Source organism: Haemaphysalis longicornis, unplaced genomic scaffold (assembly GCF_048455015.1).
Source record: "Haemaphysalis longicornis isolate Haplotype H1 unplaced genomic scaffold, Haemaphysalis longicornis Haplotype H1 scaffold_2, whole genome shotgun sequence".
NCBI lineage: Eukaryota > Metazoa > Arthropoda > Arachnida > Ixodida > Ixodidae > Haemaphysalis > Haemaphysalis longicornis.
The window spans coordinates 99,769,823-99,792,902 of NW_027526295.1; the positions used below are offsets into that span (position 1 = coordinate 99,769,823).

The 23,080-nt window shown below is 47.6% G+C and overlaps 2 protein-coding genes across 2 annotated transcripts; one reads left to right on the top strand and one right to left on the bottom strand.

The window, feature by feature from the left end:
- The first annotated feature begins 6,843 nt into the window (after positions 1-6,843).
- Positions 6,844-17,651, top strand: LOC144169051 (uncharacterized). Its single transcript, XM_077698051.1, has 9 exons — positions 6,844-13,214; positions 13,400-13,453; positions 13,512-13,734; positions 13,828-13,875; positions 14,010-14,053; positions 14,150-14,197; positions 14,294-14,356; positions 14,488-14,538; positions 15,023-17,651. The coding sequence occupies exons 4-9, from the start codon at positions 13,865-13,867 to the stop codon at positions 15,490-15,492; spliced, it is 687 nt and encodes a 228-aa protein (XP_077554177.1). The 5' UTR covers positions 6,844-13,214; positions 13,400-13,453; positions 13,512-13,734; positions 13,828-13,864; the 3' UTR covers positions 15,493-17,651.
- A 2,063-nt stretch (positions 17,652-19,714) lies between these two features.
- On the bottom strand, positions 19,715-22,122 carry LOC144168189 (uncharacterized). Its single transcript, XM_077697224.1, has 2 exons — positions 21,872-22,122; positions 19,715-19,838 (listed from the first exon to the last, which is right to left on the bottom strand). The coding sequence occupies exons 1-2, from the start codon at positions 21,964-21,966 to the stop codon at positions 19,715-19,717; spliced, it is 219 nt and encodes a 72-aa protein (XP_077553350.1). The 5' UTR covers positions 21,967-22,122.
- Positions 22,123-23,080: the final 958 nt, after the last annotated feature.

A 23,080-nucleotide genomic window follows, 5' to 3' on the forward strand; every position in this document is an offset into this window, starting at 1 on the left:
TGCGACTTTGTGGTGTGGGGACCAAATGTGCTGCACATCGAGAGAGTGAGACGCAATGATCAGTTTTGCAGAAACATTTTTTCTTCCGCAAGACAGTTTTTCCGGAACGTCATTCTGCCCGAGTTGCTCAGCCGAGACTACACGAGGCAAGACAGAAATCGTGAAGAACAGCCACCAGACACATTAGAGTACTGCTTCTGTCGTGGACCGGACACAGGCAAGATGGTAGCTAGCGACAACGAGGCGTGGAGCTACAAGTCGTTTCATTTCTCCTGTGTCGGACTGAAACGGGCACCAAAAGAGAAGAAATGGTTTTGTCCCGAGTGCAAATAAGACAAGGACTAATGTCAGGCTTCCACAGTTTATTTCACCACAGCTGTGCCTGCCAGTGTGAAGCAACAAACTATCTTGATGAAATTTGCTAAAAGAGCACGCTAATGTTTTTTGTGACGTGAATGTAGAACGAGCTTGCAGTCTTAAAATAAAGGACCACGTGGAGCGACAGCGACAATTGTCGCTCAAGTGCAACTGAATGGATGCGGTGGGCTAATACGAGCGACGAGCTGTTTCCGACACCCCTTCATACACTGATTTCTTTATTAAGTCCTCAGTGCCATGTTTCTTTCAAAACGAACACTGCACACGGCCGCCAGACAACATTGAACACACGTAGCATAAGAATACAAAAATGTGTTGAAACTGCATTGTACAATAATTGTATTACTGCCAACCGACAAACGACACCGAAGTAATGAATCTCAAGAAGTCACATCACGTGCAGTGGCAAGGGCAGTTGCACAAATTTGTAAATTCAAAGAGTTGTAAATGTAAGGCCCGACACACAGAATATGGTACGCCTGAAGCGCAGCAGCGCATAAGATCCAAACAAAACGGTAAATGGTCACCTTGCCACTTTATAGTCGCTGGCTGGCAAAAGAGCATTCGGCCGAGAATGCTGCTCTACACATTTCGAACAAAACAAACAACAGAAACAGAACTAAAAAATTCGAGCGTAACCACAGTGGCACTGTAGAAATTCCAGTTTGTGTTGTAGTGTCACAACAAAGTAGTGCAATAGTAATATACAGACGAGCTTTCTACAGCTGAAAACTAGTGTCCAACTAATTTTAAAACGCACAATCACGTGGGATATATCTTCCTTTCTTTGACTTGGACCATAACTTTGCTGCTGTTTGAAATCTTAGTCGGTACAACCTGTTCCATTGCATTCAAATTGTAAGTGAAATAACTGGAGTAAAAAAAGTTTCCATTGAATATGAGGTTTAACGAGCCGACGCTACGCAGGCAATGAGGAACACCATACTGGACATCTCCGGATTGATTTTGACCACCTGGGGATCTTTAACGTGCGCCGAAATCTCGTACACACGGGCGTTTTCGCTTAAAAAGAATGTTTCCAATCACAGCTGACGATATAATGTCATTCGTAAACGGAAAGCACTTGCTCAATTAGCAGACTGTTTTAGTGGTGCTGCTATTGAAGGGCACAGATTAGAAAGGACACAGCAAACAGTAACAATTTTGTCAAGTGGAGTCAAATTATCTCCAGGTCGGCAAACCACATAGTCGGTGGGCAGCGTGACCTTCAGGATTACATACTTATTTCTGATCAGCCCGATCACCCTCTCGACATGAATCCTGACATTGCCTAGTTTTCTGGTGCTTAGCACGTCTGCTGCCGACAGTTGCGTCTTGCCCTTGGTGAACGCTGGCACGTGAAAAGCCCACACTTTCAGACACATTGAACCCTCGGTCTGCAAGACCTACGTCACCCGGAAGTAAGTTGTCCAAACGACCGCAGTGCTTTATGTGTGTATCGCTAGCACACCCTCCTCAGCTTTCAGAGATGAAGTTAACAATGCCTTGAGGTGCAATGCCAATTCAAATACTTTGCCGTATTGCTGCCTTTGTACTGAGACCATGTCTCACTTCGGGGCAAGTATGATGAAGGCCTTTCTATCTTTATCTCAAAACAGTCAATGATGACTGCAACATTTTCCCCAAAAGAATCGTAGAAGGCTTGAGGCATTGTGCGTTGCAAAACACTTCTAGGCGGTCACAATATCTGAGACTTAAGGCGGCAGTAGGCAGCATGCAGCCATTTGTCGAATATGCGTGACACTGTGGCCTCTGACACGTTAAACCTAAAAGCAAGGTCAGTGATGTGCAAATGTAGCTTTAACTTTATCAAGAAAAGCAGGAACTCCTGAAACTTCAGCAAGCTGTTGTTAGCGTTACGCGACACAAACCCCGCTACAACGTTGAACAGTGCGTAAAGGATCTGAAAATTCGCCATGCCGGTGTAGTACACAACTTTGGTGTCGCTACATTTCAGGGCATCTTCAGTCAGCACCAGCAGCTTGTTTTCATTTCGCGCAGCGTAGAGGCGCTCGTTTAGGGATAAGCACTCCATCTCTATGGCTTCAATGTCACTCATTGTCAGGTCTGTCTGAACTGTCATCCCTGGAACAAAATTAAGTTGTTGCATGGATGATCAAGCAGCGCGAAAAATTCACTTGAGATGCGGAGAGGAGTTATTGGCGACGGGAATGGCAAATAAGCACGCGGAGATTCAACATCTGAGGTACTCCGCCGGATAAAAAAAAAAGAACTTTCTCTCCACTTTTGACGCGCTCGGTTTCAAACCACGACGACGAAAGTAGAGAACACAGGACTAGCGCTAGTCCTGTGTTATCTAATTTTGTCCCGTTTTTATCGCGCTACTTAACTATGTTTCACAGTTCGAACGAAAAAGCCCACATTTACGTGTTGACGAAAAACGCTCACCTGTTTCGTCACTGTTCCCTACCCCGACTCAGTCTTCCGCTGCCGCCGGCGACGACGAAGAAACGGCAGCTGCGTCCGGATGCGTCGTCTGTGCTGTTGCCATTGCCTCGGCTCTACGCTCGGCGTCAGCTGCACGGGCCTGGTTCCGTTGTCTTTTTCCGCGAGCGTGGCGTTCGGGATCTCCCTGTTTCGCGCTGTAGCCGAGTAACAGCGTCGGGGCCCAGTCGGGGTCCGCCTCCTCCCACAGCTGTGACGGTCTCCCTACGGACGCAAGGGCATGTTTAAAAACGAGATTCTCTGTAGTGCTTCGTTGCTGAGCACAACTCATCTCCTTTACTGCTTGTCACACTAACCGCATACGCCCACCCGAAGCTAACCAAAGAAGAAGCCACACAATTCCGGAGACTGCAGACAAATTCATTTCCGCACGCCACACAGCTGTCCAAAATACACCCCACGCTCTTCATCTACGACTGCAACTTCTGCTCTGGGACGCCCAACACCCTGTACCACATGGTGTGGGAGTGTAAAGGCGTCACCGAACTACCTGAAGTCCTCGCACCAACACAGGAGCAGTGGGAGGTCCTGCTGAGTAGCGATGTCCTGGAAAACCAGCGTGGCCTGGTGACCAGGGCCATTCCAGCTGCAGCTGGCCATGGCATCCAGGACTAGGGACGCCACCCACCATGGATGACCGACAACCATCCCGCGCTCCTTTCTTCCCGTTCAATGGGAGCAATAAACGTTTTTTCCTCCTCCTCCGTAGTGCTTCCAATCTCACAGATAAATAATTATCGCGCATACGCCGATGGCTTACCTTTTACAAAGTCTGCGCCACAAACACGTATGCCAGTCCTCTTGGTGTGCAGATCGGCGCGGTTTATCCGCGCCAACCACAGACTGCGTCGTTTCACACATAGCTCTTTCGTGCGGTCGCCCTGATGCTCGATTACCTCGAGCCACCCGCCGCGGTGGCTCAGTGGCTAAGGCGTTGCGCTGCTGAGCACAAGGTCGCGGGTTCGATTCCCGGCCGCGGCGGCCGCTTTTCTGATGGAGGCGAAAAGCAAAAACGCCCGTGTGTACGAGATTTCGGCGCACGATAAAGATCCCCAGGTGGTCAAAATTAATCCGGAGCCCTCCACTACGGCGCGCCTCATCGCCTGCGTTGCGTCGGCGCGTTAAACCCCACAATCAATCAATCAATCGATTACCTTCGGAAGGCGAAAAAAGTTTTTGTTTGTTGATTTGGTCCAACATGTACGGTTCGAGCATCCAACAATTGCACAGATAACCATTGCGATGCGCTGGCAGTGGACGCACGATCGCTACGGATGACTGCACCACTGCACCGGCATGGCGGAATGGTATCCCAGGGTTCCTCGCCGTGACGTGAGTGCAAGCCATGTATCGCAGAGAAAATAACGAGCAACTCGACGCGTACATCACCGAAGCAGAAGTCAGGACGGCTCTCCAAACCATGAAACCCGGCTCAGCTCCCGGTCCCGACTCTGTCACCAGTCCCGACTCTGTCACGAAGAAGATGCTCCGCAACCTAGATGACGCCACCATCAAACAACTAACCGAATACAACAATGACTACTGGTGAAGTGGCACTCTCCCCCAAGACTGGCACGCAACAGCCATTTCTTTCATCCCAAAACGAGCGAAACCTGTAGCCCTCGATCAGCTCCGCCCCATCTAGCTTACCTCCTCCGTTGGCAAAGTGGTGGAACACGCCATCCTAGCCAGACTCACCCACCACGTAATTCAAACCGAAGCCCTTCCGCAAGAATTGCTTGGACTCTGACCTTATATCTCTGCTCAAGATCTGCTACTACAAGTATCTAATCAAATTATCCAGCCTCCCAGCAAAGTAGACAATGCAGCTGGGCTGGAGGAGGAGGAGCAAACTTTTTTAACAGTGAAGTAGAGTGGGATCGTGGGTGGGGTCCTACGTCCAGGACTCCGTTGGTGCGGCCTGCCGTCTTCACGCTTTCAGCGAGCCAAAGCTGCTCACTCAGGTCTGAGCTAGCAAGCCCACTCTCCCACTGCTCGTGAGTTGCATTAGGGATTGCATCAAGGTCTGGGTTTGACTAGCAGGTCCAAACCATATGGTAGAGCGTAGCTGGGCTGCCGCAGTGTTTGCACAGGGGGTAGTACAACGTGGGGTGGATGGTGTGTAGCCGCGTGGGGTGTGAAAATGTGTTAGTTTGAAGCCGTCGAAGGGTGACTTGTTGTTATTTTGTTAGTTGGTCAGCCGGCGGTGGGAAGGTGCGTCGTGTGAGCATGTAGTGTTGGGTGATGTCGTATGTGATGAGTGAGTAATGGGTCCTCTCGTCATCATCTTGCGGTGCCCGGCGAGCAAGTTCTTGGGCGTAAGCGTGCGCCGCTTGATTACCGCGAAGAGACGAGTGAGCAGGTGTCCAGGTAATCTTGACTATTCTCTTGGGGGGGGGGGGGCTTTGGGTTATGATTCGGGCGGCTATCTTAAATATTCTTCCAGCCGTGTACGTTCGACACGCCGCTTGCAAGTCCGTAATGATGGTCGTGGCTTGGGTGTCTGCGTTATGGCTAGTGCAAGTGCCACTTCTGCTTCGAGGATGGGGGACTTGCGAAGGGTGAAACTTGTAATGAGAGCAGTGGGGGTGACGACGACCGCTGTTTTGGTGTTTGCACGGCGCTTGATTTAAAAAAAAAACCTTCGACATGGCCACTCATCAGGCCATAATGGCCGGCCTCTCAGCCACTTCCCCCGGCTTGAGGGTGTATAAGTATGTCAGAGCTTTCCTAAGTGACCGAACAGCCACCATATGCCTGGGATCACACACCAGCGGCCCACACCATCTGGCCAGACGAGGTGCTCCCGAAGGGGTCGTCCTCTCCCCTATGCTTTTCAATCTCGCTTTCCTGGTGTTGCCCAATCTCTCAAACAGATTCCGCACCTTTGTTTTGGTATATGCGCTTATGACATTACAGTCTGGGTACCAGGAGGCAAGGATGGACCTATTGAAAACACTCTCCAAGCAGGCGCCGATGCATTCAGTTGCCAGGCAACCTTGGACGGACTCACCTGCTCCTCTTCCAAAGCCGAGCTGTTAATCCTCCCTCCTTGTTCAAGTACTCCTGCAAGTCCCCAAATTGAAATAACGGTGCAAGGCCATACAGTCCCCAGAGTCTCCCGCATCAGAATCTTTGGTCTAATTATCCAACAGAATCGTGACCTTTCAGAATTCGTCAGCAGAATCCTGGCAGAATCTTATGCTTTCTTCATACAATTTGGCTTTCATGTCGACCAAATTATTGCCCTCCTTCCAAGGGTGACCAACCGACACCACGGACTACATGAAAAGGACCGCCTTCACCTTGTGCATTCTTTTTTCATCAGCCGCCTCCTCTATACCCCGCCATATATACAAGCGTCCAAGCTCGAGATGAACAAGATAGATGGCCTCATCCGCAAGGTCTACCGCGCCGCCCGGCAGATCCCCTAACGCATCCACAGATCGTCTGCTCCAGCTTGGAGTCTTTAACACCGCCACCGATGTAGTTGAAGCCCATTTATCATCCCAGAAAAAACCGCCAAGAGATAACGGAAACGGGCAAGTCTTTTCTCGCTGCTCATGGCATTATCTGTCCGAACAAGCTCAAAGGGCCATTCCTATTCCTCTTGAAATTCGGGTAAACATATTCACAAGACCCCTCCCCGACACATGCACCCGGTCTAAAACTCAGCGCGCCGCCAAGCCCGTACACACGCCTTGGACCGCGAACTGGCAAAATGGCTGGAAGCGGCGTACAGTAATGCGGCGCAATACCGCCATCACAACGCCTACGCTCTGGTGGTCACGCGCAACTCCGCTTACACGCTCACCATCTTAAATACCTCCCCACGACTGCAGAGGAAGCGGGAATTGCAGTGGACCTCACACAACGTCCAGCCCCGCCCTAGATTGTCCCGGACTTCAAGCTGGCTCTTCTGCATTTTGTACGAAGGACCATCTCTTCTGAAGCCCTCCGCATTATCCAGAGTAACCCGCCTCAAAAGATGTTGGAGTTGGTGCGGGCCCCGGTTCACACTGGCCTGCAGAGAAACGAACTTGCCCATACCTTTGCCCGCGATCTCACATTCCGGGATGGTGTGAGCATCGTCCCCGGACACGGTGCGCACTTCTCCAAAGAACGTCTCATCACGTTCAACGACATCGTGGAGCACTACCGACTCTCTCGTCGTTGTTTCTCGCCCGCCCATTCCTCCCTCACGCCTCACCAAACCGCTATTGGTGACTCTTGCAAACAGACGCCTTCCCATGCAGACCTCGTGTACACCACATCCACCCCTCTTCATTCCCATCTCCCAACTGTCCCCAATGCGGCCAACATGTCACCCTGGAACATTCCATGTGGGTTTCCTCTTACGACCCCTTCCCTCAAATCTCCAGCAACGAGCTATAGAGAGGCGTTGGGTAGCTCTAGCCAGGACAGTCCGGAGCTCTGGTAAGCAGAGCTACCGAAATCACGGCAGTCCTCCGTCGAGCCACCAACAACCCTCAGTAACCATGGCTCAAATAAAAGTTTTCTTTTTCTTTCTCGTTCGCCGAGGAAGCGGAGGACCGCCGCACGTGATCGTGGTGATTGATAGGTGCCATGTCCGCATTTTTTGACCTTCAGAGTACGAAGAGAGTTACTGGGATCGCAAGACGTTTCACTCCATCGTACTCTAGGGGTTCTGCAGTGCGTACATGGTGTTCATTGGCGTGTTCGCCGGCTTTCCTCGCAGAGTTATTGACGGCAGAGTGCTGCTGGACGCTTTTTCTTTGCGGAGAAATAAACGAAAACTTTCATTCCTGACATGCGGACAACCAATGTACTCGCTGGGAACCCCTAACATGAAGTAATAAAACACGGGCATACCTTCATCTAGAATTGCGACGCCGACCTTGCCCACGAGCTGAAATAGGCCCTCCATATCTGTCAGAAGACGAACCGCGAATGACCGTTTAGGCGCAAATTATTTGTCATCTGAATTCCCGTACAAAAATAAAACGTGCGTTGCGAAGATAAAAATAAACTGAAATGTGCACAAAAGGTATTTTTCACATCAAATAAATCAACTTCGAACCATCAAATCCGAAAATGAAGCTGGCCGTGCCGTTCTCATTTTGCCGTCTGCTACCTTCCCGACTGGTGCCCGCTTGCTGCCAGACAAAACCGCCCGGGTGGCTCTGGCAGCTTGCGGAGAGCCAGAAGTTGCCCAACCGACAAAATCAAAGAAGTTCTGGCGCCGCCGGAAGTGACGTATTGGGCTGCACGACAGACGGAGAGAACAAGTTTTTTTGGCCACAGCTCCGCAAAGAAAAAGCCGTCCTGCAGCACTCTGTCGTCAATAACTCTGCGAGGATTAGGCCGGCGACGTATACTCTGGCATTTGTCCGGCAGCAGGGCTCTTTTTGGGCAGGGTCGGGTGCCGTCGGTCAAGCGGGCCAGGTCTTCTTGAGCTTGGGGGCTTGGGTCACGTAGGGCGGCCTCCCAGCGCTCTCCGCTGCTGATGGTAAGGAGAATGGGCTGGGATTGGTGCCTGGATAGTGGGATGCTATCACAAGCCCATATGATAGGGGATAGCGATGCGTGAGGGACAGAACAATATGGACATGCGTCTACGTAGGTGTCGGGAAAGATCAGAGACATGATGGGCAGGGATAGTGAAGGAGCGGGTCCGGAGCTGCCGAGAGATGACCACCAAGGATCGGGATAAAGATGTGTGAGGAGGGGGAAAATGGCACACTCCAAGGGGTAATGATCGAGGTTGCCCCCGTATGAAGCCTGTCCAGTAGAGTGAATATCTCACTATCATTGGCGGCGCCATCGAGCCCTCAGAAGACCAAATGTGGAGCAGCTTCGTGGGCCACTGAGTTTCCAGGTAGCGTGGTATAGGAGGGAGCCCAGACGAGAGTGAAACAGCGGATTGAATGTTCTGTGTCTTCAAAACGACTGCAAAGTTTCTGGGGAAACTCTTCCGTAAAGGATATTTATGATGGCTGATTTAGAGCCACTGATAATAGTTGTTTGAAGATGGGGACTGTGGGTCATAGCCAACGCGATGGCGATCTCTTTTCCCGCCGTGGGGAATGTCGTAGGTAAGGAGGCGGAAGTGAGCTGGGTTTATTTCGAGTCAACCACCGTGCTACAGCAGACGCTCTGGTAGGATAGGTTGCTTGTGCTTTCATGGTCCCAAAGCGTTTAGACATTCTTCAAGACTGCTTGACATGCCAACTGTAAGGTCACTAAAGCAGTGGTTGTCAAATATTCCCATGACTCGAAGGAGTTATTCCAACCGTTATTGAAGCCCTCGAAGAAGCTACCCGGGATCAGATTTTAATGAATAGTGCTGGCACATGAATGCTTGATGAGGCATCGTTGAAGAAAATCTGCAGAACGATACAAGGAATAAGATTGGGATGGGATTCTCAGATAATGGTACGAAAAGAACAACGGCCGTGGCAAATTCAGAGCTCCTGATACTTGCGGTAGACATTTTGAAAACGTGGATTCAGCCTGTTGCTTACACAATATCAAGAACCATAACGCACGCAGATACCCTTCATGATATAATTTTAACATTAGTCAAGCAGCTGCAGGGAGCCCGGTTGTTTATGAGGGCAGTGATTTGTGACCAGAGAGGGACTAACATTACTTTTGAAAATTAGGTTTGGTGTGACGTCTCAAGAGCTGTTTTTGTGCTTAAAGGCCGCAAGATTTATATCTTGTGACACGCCACACCTACTCAAATGCAGAAGAAAAATACTCTCCGCACACCTCACAAGCTCCATATTGAGCAAAAAATTGTTGATTGGTCTTTCATTACGTAACTATACAAAAGCTGGCATCCTCTCAATGTCAAATTGGCAAAGAAACTAGAAGAGAACCAGATTTACAGGAAGCCTTTAAATAACATGAAAGTTAAATATGACAGCCAGGTGATTAGCGAATCGGCATCAGTGGCCATTGACGTATTCATGGCTCTTGGCATGTTGCTGGCATCTGCAAAATCAATGGCTAATTTTCTCGAGAACTTAAGTTATTTGACTGTCTCAACGGCTCTTCTGTCGACAAAAACTGGTGACTAGTTCTGTGGTGTGATTCCGAAATGGTCCGAACACCTAACACAATTAGGTGTTCGGACCAATAGGAAGAAATTTGACGGGCCTCGACAACCACGCACAGTTGAGGCATGCAAAGTCCGCTTAAAGGCTATCGTCCTCTGGGACGACTGCTTCGAAGATTTTGATTTTCGTGTTCTCTTGACTCGCTGGTTACAGCAGGAACTCTGGAGAATCTTTTCGGGATGCTTAGGTTAAAGCTTGACTGCAGTGACAACCCATATTGGCTTCAGTTCACATCAGATCTGAAATATATTGCTGTTGGCAACTGGTTGCCCTTTTTTCAGAAAGAAGCTGCGGATAGAATCGCAGCACTGAGTTGGCACAAATGTAAGAACTGCTTCATTCGCTTGCTACTACTTGTGGTGCAGCGTCAACAACTGATAGGCTTACTCATGAAGAACAGCCAGGTAGCCACGATATAGTAAAGGGTAATGTTATCTACTATGTCGGGGGATACCTTTTGCGCTAGTGTTGTTGCAGAGGCTTCCGCACCAATTCAATCCTAATGTGAACCGTGTTCTGACAGGCATTTTGTACAGTTAGATGAGAATGCAAGAATTCTGCACTGAACCGTGAAAGACAGCCTTTTCGCACCTCTGCAAGGATTCGCAGTTGTGGCACATTCGCTTTTTAAACAACTTCTTTTCGAAGCAACGCACCAGGAAATCTGCTGCTTCACAAAAAAATGCGGAGACTTTTGCAACTGATAGTATTCGGTTTGCATAATTGCAAGAATACTTTTTGCCTCTGAACTAGGCATATTTGTGTGTACCATTTATTTGCTGGTATTTTGTTTTATCATAAACAATGCAGGTGTGTTACACTGAAGAATGCATAAAACCTTCGTGTTATTTTCTCCGAACAGGTTGTAGTGACTTCCATATTCTGAAAATTCTAATTTTGCTTAAGTTTCTGTCACAAAAATTTCTGCTGAATAGAAAATATAACGTCCAACTGTGGTGCCTTATGACTTTTCTATTAGTTGCTTCTTTTACATCCTCAGTGTGTGGACACGCCGTCATGTCTTGCCCCACGCACGGGACGACTTTATATCGGGGTAAGTGCTGTGCACTTGTGTACAGTCATTACTACTGTAAAAGGGTTCGTAGAGACTGTATATGCACCGGCTTGGTACCTAATTATTAGCATGCGGGTATGTGACACGCACGTGTTTCTCAACTAGAAGTGTAAAATATTTGTGTTTTTACTGTGCGAATTGTGAGTGTAAGCAGTAAAACATTAAAAAGCTTTGCTTTTTACTCTTGTATAGTTTGTGTGCACAAGTGAACTGAAACGAAATATTCGTGTTTTTACTGTGCGAATTGTGAGTGTAAGCAGTAAAACATTAAAAAGCTTTGCTTTTTACTCTTGTATAGTTTGTGCGCACAAGTGAACTGAAACGAAATAGTACATAGAATAAGTGGTGCAAAAATATGTAGGTGCACAAAACTTCATCATTCATCATTTAGGGATTTTTTTCCAGGGATAATGTTCGGAAATCTGGACTATAATTAAAACCTTCAGAGAATGACACAAAAAATTTAAAGCCAATCGGAGAGGTCCACCATCCACACTTTTCAATATTCTACCTAGGATAGCCGAGTAGTTTTTATAATGGTCGTGCGTGAGGCTGAAAGGCTGTGCGGGAATACTGCCTGACGTGTTTTCTTCGCTTCTCTAGCTGCTTCCACGATGCTTTGGCCTCGCCTGTCCTTTTGCATCCAGATAAGGTGTTATTGGGGAATGCATGCGCCCTCCGGGAGAGCGCTACCGGCAGCGGGTGACTCGATTGAAGGATGACTTTGAAGGTTGTGTCGGCAACGTTGCTTCAATATGCGCATTTTATTTACTGAGCTTTGTAGTAAAGCGCCCGTGGTTAAGCCCGTATTTCGGGGGCGGTGATTGCGCCATTCCCCTCTTGCCGAATCTATGATGACAATTGCGATGCCATTCTCGCGTTCACGTCTTTTGTAGGCGAAAGCACTGTGCTAGACTCTGTTTGCGTCTCTTTCTTCTCTTTAGGTTTGTTGTCTCTTCCGAGAAATACTCGGACAGGCAGACTGGCTCGCCGGAATCAGAGTTCGGTGGTGCTGGCGTGCCCCTGTTTCACTTGCGTGCGGTGACGTTTACCTGGGTCGCGATATGGGGTGCGTTCCACTTTGCCCTTTAGACGGCTTCGTTGCTCTCTACGTGAACAGTACGCCATGCTAAGCCCCGTTCGAATTCTAACGAGGCAGTCAACAAAGATTGCTTCACTGAGACAGCATCTAAGTCAGCAATGATCTTCCTGTCTAAACTAAAAGTGACTCCAGCGCCACCTGTCTGCTTATTGATGTTGTGAGAAAAACAACTTGTTTATTTATTGAAATATTTTGTATAACTTCTAGTGGTGAAGATGGTTCTGCTTACTTTTGAAATTGCGCAAAGTTCATATTAGGGTGTCGAACCGAAAAAAATACCGGTTCGGTTACGGTTCGGGTTCGGGTGAAATAATTTCGTTCCGGTTCAGTTCCGGCTCGACAAAATCACGTACCGAACCGGTTCGGGAGCTTGAACCGGTTCGCGAACCGGTTCGATGAGTTGAATTATCACTGAAATTAGAAAAAAATCACTTAGTAGTATAAAACGACAGTCAAATCAAAACACAAACAAAAATTCAAAATGCTGCTGTTCCCCAAAGGCAGTGGCGCAATGGACCTCTCCCGGGGTACGTCACACGGAGGCCGCGGCGTCACGGCAAACGCACGTGCTTGCGGCCGCCGGGCGAGTGGTTGGCAAAACATTCACGCCGGCGTACGGCGCGCATGCGTTGAGGCTGTTTTCGACACGCTGAGAAGTGGGGTTTTTCTTCGTGTGGTGGCTTTGCGATGCCGGTGAGCTGCTGTGCCATCGGCTGCGCAAATCTTGCGAAAAAAGGCAGCGGTATCGGATTCTTCCGATTCCCAAAAAATGAAATTCGGCGAGTGTTGTGGACACGTGCAATCCGCCGAAAGAACTGGCACCCAAAAGGCAGCGACCGCGTCTGCGGAGCACACTTCGTGTCTGGTAAGTAAAATGTTGTTGTTTCGTAGTCATAGTTCCTATTTTCAAACTTTCATGTTTTCCTAAATGCAGGTGCACCGTCTAAAATGACGGCCCACCCGGATTGGGTGCCTAGCGTGTTTGTGTTTGCAAAGGCTGTCACCCAAAAGAACAAAGACAGATGCGAGCGCCTACAGCGAGCCCTAAATCGGAAGCAATGTTCAGGTAAAGTTGTCGCTTTTGGTCAGATTTGTGGGCGCTGTTTGTCCGTCCGCTGCGGTTGTTATTACAACCAAACACTTTGTCAACTCAGGCGGGGCAGCACTAAATGTTACACCAAAAAGTGCACGGCGAGGGATGTAGGTACAAGGAAGTGTTGTAACTGCCTTTTTCACATTGAATCTTTATAGAAAAGGCTGTGGCTGGACCAAGCACCGCTAGGCCAGCTAGTGATCACAGCAGCGGTAAGTTCATCAGCACACCAGTGGCCTGGCCTTGTTACAAATATTGTGTTGATTGTAGACAATGGGAGCAGCCCTGCGCCGCCTAACAACGCTGTCAACATGCCGGATTCGAGCACATCTGGAGTTGCTGCAGGTGATTTTCAGTGTGACCTCTAAAGTGACACCTTAGCTAACATGGCACGAAACTATTTTCCCATTTCTAGCAAACTTCGACTCTAGCAGCAGTGATGCAATGTCTGTGGATGCATCCTGCACCACCGACACTGATACGCCGCGAGAAGGTAAGCGTGAAATGGTATTTATTGTTGCAACAAAATCCACTGCCTCATTTATGCTTATGCCACCCCCCCACCCCCCTTCTCATTTGCCCCCAGGTGCCGTGAATGGATTTCTGGGGTTAGGCACTACAGGATGGAACACTGGTATGCCAGTACAGTTGTATTTTCTCTAGTCTGGAATCACTGCTGGGGATTCTGCATAATGCTTTCTTAGGCAGCACCTTTAAAATTCAACGTTACATCATTTTTCTTTTGCCACCTAACCTTGATACTACCAGTGGTGACAACCGGCCTTTCAGTAGGGATGCAGCTCTGGAAGCCAGTAAGTGTACTCCTGCCTGTACATTTATCGTTGCAACAAAATCTACTGCCTCATTTATGCTTATGCCCCCCCCCCCCCTTTCTCATTTGCCTCCAGATGCCGTAAATGGACTTCTGAGGTCGGGCACCAGAGGATGGAACACTGGTATGCAAGTACAGTTGTATTTTCTCTAGTCTCGAATCACTGCTGGTGATTCTGCATTCTTTAAACCTCGACGCTACATCAGTTTTCTTTTGCCAGTTAACCTTGATACTACCAGTGGTGACAACCGGCCTCTTGGTGGGGATGCAGCCGTAGAAGTCGGTAAGTGTACTCCTGCATGCCTTGTGTGTCAATTTATTGTCAACGCCGACAAAAATGACGCTTGCATTTTTGTGAAAAAAAAGAAAAAGATCATTGCCTTAAAGTTGCCTTGCCCTCTCTCCAAATGGCAGATGCTGTGGATGCCCTTATGGAGCTCAGCACCAGAGGAGGAAAAAACATTGGTAGGCACATTTTCGTTGTCGTCACGTTTTATATCAGCAGACACTCAGATACATGAATTTTAATGCATGTGACACGCGTCATGATGCTTACCTTTGTAACATTATGACAACTTTTGCGCACTTACCTAACATTGCAATTTCTTCGTATGTGATCGGGCACAAGTGCAGTAGTGGGAAATAAGAACCACAGCCTGTGTAGGGCAACCAAAAAACCATGTCTTCTCTGCGACTATTAATGGTTTATTTATTTTTGGTCACTGTTGTCGGCCTTCACGCAATTTGTGTTATTGAAGAAACGGGTTACATCGAGTTTAAGAGTATGCGTGCAAGTACATTTTCGAGTGCCTTGGCCGCCTTAACCAAATGAAAATCAGGAGCTTTACAAGAACATTTGCATTAAATTTTCTGATAATTTTGGCTTACCACGTGTGTGGCATCAGCAATAATTTAAGACTCTGAGCTTACCCTTATTTTAAATTCACAGCGTCAAGCACAACACCAAGCTTCACAGCAAGCCAAGACTCGGTTCAACTGCAGGCACATATGCAACAGAAGTATCTTCAGAAGTGCCGGCAACTGAGCGACATGAAGCGAAAGGTTGTCTTGCTGGAGCAAGAAGTTAAATTGCTTCACGACAAAAATGTTTTGCTTGAAAAGAGTACCCATGCCAAGGCATGGGGCTACCACAAAATAGCAGGTAGTTCCGAAAAGGTATCTTACTACACCGGCTTGCCCAATGAGCAAGTTTTTTTATGGGTCGTAAGCCTCTTTGCCCACAGCGCACAATGTGTGCCCAGCCAAGGCATAAGCCAGGAGGACCAGGTGCTGCTTGTGTTGATGCGGCTGCGCCTGGACATACACCTGTGCTTCCTGGCAGACTTGTTTGACATTGGCAAGAATTCGGCTTCTAAGCTATTTGAAACCGTTTTAACTGTGCTTGTAGCAGAGTTGTAAAAACTCATTGTGTGGCCTGATGACATTTCTTTTAACGCATGGCTGCCAGAGGCATTCCGGACAAAATTCAGCCGTGTTAGGGTCATCATTGACAGTACCGAGATACGGTTAGAGAAAGCAAGTGCCACCACTGCACAGAGTGCAACATGGTCACCGTACAAAAACTCTAACACGGTGACAGTACTCATTGGAATCACTCCAAATGGCCTTATCTCCTACGTTTCAGAGTGCTGGGGAGGTAAGATTAGTGACAAACAGCTTGTGCTAAAGACAGACTTCACCAGCAAGCTGGACTATGGGGATGAAGTGATGGCTGACAGTGGGTTTAATGTCAGTCATGAGCTGGCAGCCCTTGGGGTTACACTGGTTGTGTCTGCGTACACCAAAGGAAAAAAACAGTTGTCGCGCGCTGAAGTAAACGCTTCAAAAGAAATTTCCCGCAGGCGCATCAGGGTGGAGCAAGTTATCGGTCGCATGAAGAGGTTCCACATCCTGAAAAACATTGTGCCATACTTCATGAAAGACGTCTTAGACGACATAGTGATTCTAGTCGCAGCACTCACTAACTTAATGCCTCGGTACGACTAAAAGATGAATACCGCATCAGAAAAGTGCCCGCCGCAGCCGGTAATCGAACCCGCATTTTCGGGCTCAGCAGCACAACACCATAGCCACTGCAGTGGGTCACCGTTGATTTGTGTATCGGTGTCGCAGTGTACATGCTTTCGTGTTTGTTCAAAATGTCTGTTTACCCCATTTAAGTTTTATAGTGTCGTGTCGCTTATGACAGTTGGCCGTGTCGGAATTGTTGTCTGTCATGGGTTCGATTCCTGGTCACGGTAGCCGCTTTTCTGATGGAGGTGAAAAGCAAAAAGGCCCGTGCGTTTTGAGATTTCAGCACACATTAAAGATCCCCAGGTGGTCAAAATTAATCCGGAGCCCTCCACTACGGCGCACCTCATCGCCTGCGTTGCGTCGGCGCGTTAAACCCTACCATGAATTAGTCAAACAGACTTGTCGTCTGCACTCTGGCGTGTCACACAATTGATAGCAGTTGCGTACCGGTGTTGCAGTGTGCATGCTTTCGTGTTTGTCCAAAACGTCTGTTCATCCGATGGAAGTTGTAGTGCCGTTTTTGCCAGTTTGTCGGGTCAGAATTGTTGTCGTCTGCATGCAAGAGTTTCACACCGTTGATTTGTGTATCGGTGTCGCAGTGTACATGCTTCCATGCTTGCCCAAAAGGTCTGTTTACCCCATTGAAGTCGTAGTGTCACTTTTGCCAGTTGGTTATGTCGAAATTGTCTGCATGCAGGAGTTTTACACAATTCATTTGCGTATCGGTGTCGCAGTATACATGCTTTTGTGCTTGTTCATAATGTCTGTTTACCCTATGGTAGATGTAGTGTCGTGTTCCTAGTCGGTCGTGTCAGAATCATCTGCTCGCTGGGAGTTTGACAAATGACCATTGGGGTGGTAGGGTAAAGATGTAGGTACACTTACCGCTTCCGTCCTCTCTGAAAGGCACCAAGACCATTCAATGCCAGTGTCTTCAAGTTAAGCTAAATATTGTATACTTATATTAAGGGTTGATCCCTTAAAAACGATGAAGGATCAAGTGGTATTATGCAAGACTTAAGTTCCCAAAAGTGCTTCTTTCTTGCATTGTGACAGTACTCACATAACTAAAACCTGTATGACCGAGAGCGGTGTTTGCATCTGTTGCATTGTCATGATGATGCTCCATTCAAATGGTGTTAATGAGTAATGTGTATGGCCCACCCACAGTCTGCACATGAATACTTATTGTTCTGTTTTTTCTGTTGACTTCCTGCATATTTGAGGTTTTGTAATGAGGAGTTTGCGTGTCACACTGTTGCTGCTGCCAGCATTTTCAGTCCTCTTTGAATAAATATGCAGCTAAGGAACATAAATGCCGCAGCGGTGCTCTGGTGAGAGTTGTTTCCCAAAAGTGCTGCTGTATCCAGGTGCCCAGCACGATATTGTAATCTATTTTGAAGCATAGGATCACATCATCTGTTGAATGATCCTGTTCAATGCCACATTTGCACTTGTTTTGCCCTTGGTGTAATGCTGTTACAACACTCGGCGAGTAATGTTTGAATGTCTTTGAATACATTTACTGAAATACAGGAAAAGTGGAAAACCCTGAACTTGCAATAAAATGAAGTTTGAAAGTAATCAGATTTTTTCATTCCATTCGTTACAGCATGGGATATAAAGAATACTCACCACACAACTATGTTTGAAGGTCTTGCTACATTCTAAGTAATTGGTGGCCCCAGCTTTTCCGCTAATCTGTTTGTTAAAAAAAATGCGCTTCGACTTTGAAAAAAAAAATGTAATCCCATACAATTTCTTGCTGATGCAATATGGCTATACATGTACCTACAATGTGGTGCGGCGTAAAATTTACCAGGCCCGCAGTGTACTGGTAGCAGCTCAAGCTATCTGCACCGAGCAGCATGTTCTTATAGCGATTATAAAAGTTCCCTCAGCTTTCTCGCAATTCTCAAACTAACTAAACTGACTAGTTTAAATCGGAATCGATAAGCTCACATGCAGAATTGTTTTGGTGTCTGCGCTTGTGTCGAGCGATGGTGTAACCCCAACTTAGCACATCAGGATGGCTAGGTTCCACTGTCTCACCCTTCGAAATACGCGCTCCTCTCTTTTCTTTCTCCGACTCGCGGCCAGGCTACAGCAGCGGCGTCTGCTGCTGCGTTCGGGATGCCACCCCCGTAAAGTCCAGGTAACAGCTGGCCGAATGTCTGGTTTCAATTTTTGTAGAGCCACGTGTGTGAATTCAAGTGACGTCGCACAGTTAACTGCTGTGGGTGTCATTTAAAGCCTTGTTTTCCAAACACCCTCATAGTGCGGATTGGAGCCAATATTTTTGGTTCATCATGCTATGATTATGCAGCATGAGGTATTTATTCTTCACAACGATTTCTATGTATGCCTTCTTCACAACAACTGCTATGTACATCTCACAACAGTACAAGAAACACAAATAAATGTAAATAAGGAAACATGCACACAATAACTAAAAAACTAACGACACTGCACAGCAAACCAATACAACACCTTCAGAAGACATTCAACTATGCAACACAGAAAAGAAAATTTGAGCAGCTACCTTTAAACCACTCCAGCGATAGATTACAAAAACAGCACAATTACAGTGAAACTATAACTGCTGGAATCAAATTGAGGAAACAAAATCGAATTAAACAAGCTTCACAGCAGAACATCACGGCACAAGAATTGCACTTACAGAAACCCAGTCTGTCATTCGTCTAAAAGCACTGACCTCAGATTGCACGAAAGTACGACAAGGGCACTTGGGCCAGGCATGTAATACGGAGGACTGACGACTAGAAGGACCATCAGGGTAACAGAAAGGCTACTGTGATGAGGGTCTAGGACTAGAAGAAGACCAGTAACTTGACGTACATAAAACCACAAAATTTGTACGCAGGGATTGGACTAGGTCACCACATGACTGGAGGAACTGGATGAACATGGCAGATGCTTTCGTCATGCAGAAGACAGAGGGAAGCTGACGATGGTAGTGAGCACAACATTAAAGGGGTCATAGAGACGAAATGCAAGTTTGCTTCATTAGAAAGACTGTTTTGTCCCAATAAGAATGATGCTACTTTTATCACAAACTTCAAACAAACAATGGAGACACGAAGGAGAACATATGAAGCAGTAGCAATTCCCAGCCACTTTTTTGTAATTTCTCTGTGACGTCACAGATTTATTTATGCGATTAATCGCTGCTGATCCAAGCGACAGGTCCTCGTCAGGCCCTACCCAACAACGCAGAATGGCCTTAGCGGTCCGTGATAAGGCTATGCCCCACATGGGTGTTCAAGGTTAAATTTCTCAGTTTTGCCCACTGCAATGGCCCCACATTTTAAGTAAAATCAAATGGCTGATCGCATTAACTTAAATGCTGTTCTTCCTGGAAAGAAGCTGTGGCAACAGCGAATCTCGAACAAACGTCCTCAACACTGGCATGTGCCGCTCCAAAAAATCAAGATCTCGCTTAATTCGAGTGACAGAAAAACCCTGCAGCGTCTAACAAACAAAGTCACAGTAGTCAACATCTGCACGTTCCATTTCTGCCTGGACTTGGTACATGTACTCATGGGTTTCCTTCAGATTTAAGTTTTCACCCAAGCAAAACGTTTTGTCAGAAATATCGCTCAAGAGCATTCCTGTGTTTACATGGACACTTTATTTCAAGCACCCCTCGGCCGCAGCAGCTACATTCAACGAGGCCATCAGGGCTCGCAGCAAAAAACTGCCACTTCTTACTAATGCAAAGCCCGAGTTTTGAGCATTGAAAATTCTCATGCTGCTGAGTCTGGTATTCAGTGTATGCTTGCCGAGCAATCGGCTCATTCTCCAAACCGTGCTTTATTGGTGCAGGCTTCCTGCCTCGAGCCTGGTACTGCACCAGTGGTGGCTGAGCTATGTTTGTAGCCAGACGTGCTGCGCTTGCTGCACTTTTACACTTTGCTACTTTTGCAAATACGGACCCCGTGATGCGTCCACACCTCTGCCTGTACCATTCAAGGCACTCACGTTGGGGCCTGGTACGCTGCTCGATGTCTACAATATTGGCGTGTGCCAACGTCTTTTCCATGAGAGAAGCTACCGTTCTGTCGTTTTCTTCTCGACTGTGAGCTTCCCATTCTCTGTCGTATAATTCACACAGGCTCTCTAACGGCCCTTCTGCACAGCCGGGGTCTGCGGTGTTGTCCCTATCGTCCGCATACCTACTAAATGCTGTGAAGATTGCCGCATTGGGCACATGCGCATGCAGTGCGTCAATGGCATCGGGGAACTTCGTTTTGGGCGTGGGCGGCTCCGAGCGCTTTCTCTTCACCGGATGCGACGCTTTGCCATGCTTGTGCTCCACGAGCACAAGGTCCCGCAGTCTTGTTGGCTCCACCTTCAATATAATTTAAAAAAAGAGGAAGAGCAATACGCACTGAGAAGCGATTTTAGGAACCAAAATAAAGTAGCCAAGTGCACTGTATGTGGCCAAGAAAAAAAGGTATGACATTTTAAAAACAAAGTGGAATCAGGCCAGCATGAAAAGCTACATCAAACCTTCACATAAATGAACTAGCATAAATACTAGGTTGTTAACACGCACCAAGTGAGCATAACGCAAAATGTAAAAAAAGAGGAGAGTTCACATACGTTTTCCATGTATGCATTGTTCCACTCGCATAGCTGGGACGTGGTGGAACCTGCCAGGCCCGTCGAAACCAGTACTTCAACCTTGAAAAGAAGAGCTCCAACGTATATGCAGAGCTCCCCTAGCCTGCAAATATTGACATTAGTATGCACACTGCAGCTACTCCCTTTAATTTGGTTGCCTCAGTGCCTAAACTAGAGTAACAACATTTCAAGGTTGGCAAAAACACGATTTCCGGTGGTCCATGAAAAAATTTCTCTAATTCATATTGTTTACACATGAGTCCTAAATGTAACTAAGCACCATTCCGTATTTTATTACTCCGACCGCAACGTAGTAGACTTCATAGGGGAGCCTTGTACAACTTCGCGCACACTAACCTTACTTAAACTGACAAACAAGAGAAACATTTTGAAAGGTAAAATGAAAAAAAAAATCCTCGAACACCAGCGCCGGATTCGAATTTTCAGCCGACGTGTTACAAAGCTGAGAAGGTGCCGCTACACCCCGCAGCTACTGTATTTCACCCAGCATGAGAGGCTACTTTTGTAAGCTCGCGAGTCGAGCAGTACTACCCGGTGCAGTACGGCCGGCTGCAGCGAAATCACAGCCGGCCACACAACACATGGCAAACCAGGCCCGCCTGCTCAGATAAACGTGTGCGGCCACACGCTCCTGTTATTTCTCATAATTTTTACTTTTCTCCTTGATACTATCCGAAGATAAATGTCCTCGAACATATATTGAACGTCACTGCTAAGCGACTTCACCGAGAGCAAGTCGCTGGAATGACATGCGGCGTAAATTCGTTGTTTACTCACCCAGCCATACACGTGCAGTGCTCGGCGTGCACTTTTCCTTCCTCGCTGACGAGAGCCCACGCGTCGTACGGCTTGTTACTTGTGCGCTGCGACGGGGTCACCTCAGCTTTCAGGACACAGAAACGATGGCCGAGAGGGGCAATCAACACTCGCCTCACGTGCCCCTCCATCACGAGGCAGAACGGCTTTGAGGAGCGATAGTTCTCCATTGTTTTGACGGTGAACGGGCCGGGCTCACCTACTAGGTACACGTATATGTCGCCGAACCGCACGTTCGGCCAAATTTTTGGGTCATTCTTCCACTCCTGTATCAGTGAACGGGTCAGGATACTGTTCGCCTGCGACCTGTAGTTTCTCGATATACCTTTGGCGGGTAACGTCAGGCAGCGATTGAGCGTAATCGGAAAGCTCCATCGCTGAACGACGCACAACACCACAGCAGCTCGCCGCGGAACACGGTGCCTTTTGCCAACCAACGTTTTACCTCGCGGCCGCCAGCAGGCGCCACCCGTCGCGCACGTGCGCTTCGTGACGTCACGGTGTTTACATACAGGGAGAGGTCCATTGCAAAGCAAACTTTAAACAATCACGATATTTTAGAAAAAAAAAATTGGCCGCGTATCTGCTTCTTTCGTTGCAAATGTCGTTAAAAGACGATAGTCTTTATCGACTTTTGCCAAGTAAATGCCTCCCTTCGCTTTCCCGCTCACCTCTCATGCTGTTCCTCTTGCGTCGCGCTCCTCCCAAGGTAAAGACGCCAAAGGTTTGCTTAAATCATTTTAAATTTGCCGTGTTCCACTGCTCCAAACCGGGTGTCTCGCTGCCAACGCTGCCGTACGACGAAGGCGCGCGTGAATCGAGGCGCCCTACTTCAACGTTTATAGAACCGCGTTTCCCTACTCCACGTGCGTTGCAAGCCGAACCTGGGACCTATCTAGTGGAACCTTTCGTAACTGTTGCCAGTTCATTCTTTAAAATGCCGCTAGAAGCTATAGTGGCGCGGGCGACAGCGGGCGACAGCGAAGTGAATTTTTTTTCTGGAGTTGAAGAAGCATTCAATTTCGCCAAAGTCAAGCATGTATGATTTTTATAAAGGAACACTGCAGACATCACTTCTGTATTAATTTGTTGTCTTACATTTGCTTAATGTCTTGTTCTTCTTCAACAATGTTGACAGGTATGAACATTACACCGGACGTAGACGGGTAGATTTAGCTGTGACTATTTAACACTATTGCGCAGGCGTTATTTCACTTTTGCCGGGTGGCTGAATCGAGTCACAGACAGACAGGCGGACAGACAGACAGACCTAAAGACAGACCAAAATTTCTGGGTTTAAGTAGCCCAAGAAAGACTATCGTCTTTAAAAGATGAAGCGGCGACGATTCACCCCCTACTTTCTCGCTCAGACTTTATGTTGTCCTAGCGGCTATTCATAAGGCCACCGCCAAGAGATGTGACGGTGGGATATATTTTCTGCCATTTCCTTTTTTGTTGAAATCGCAATCGTCACTATGAAACCGCCCAT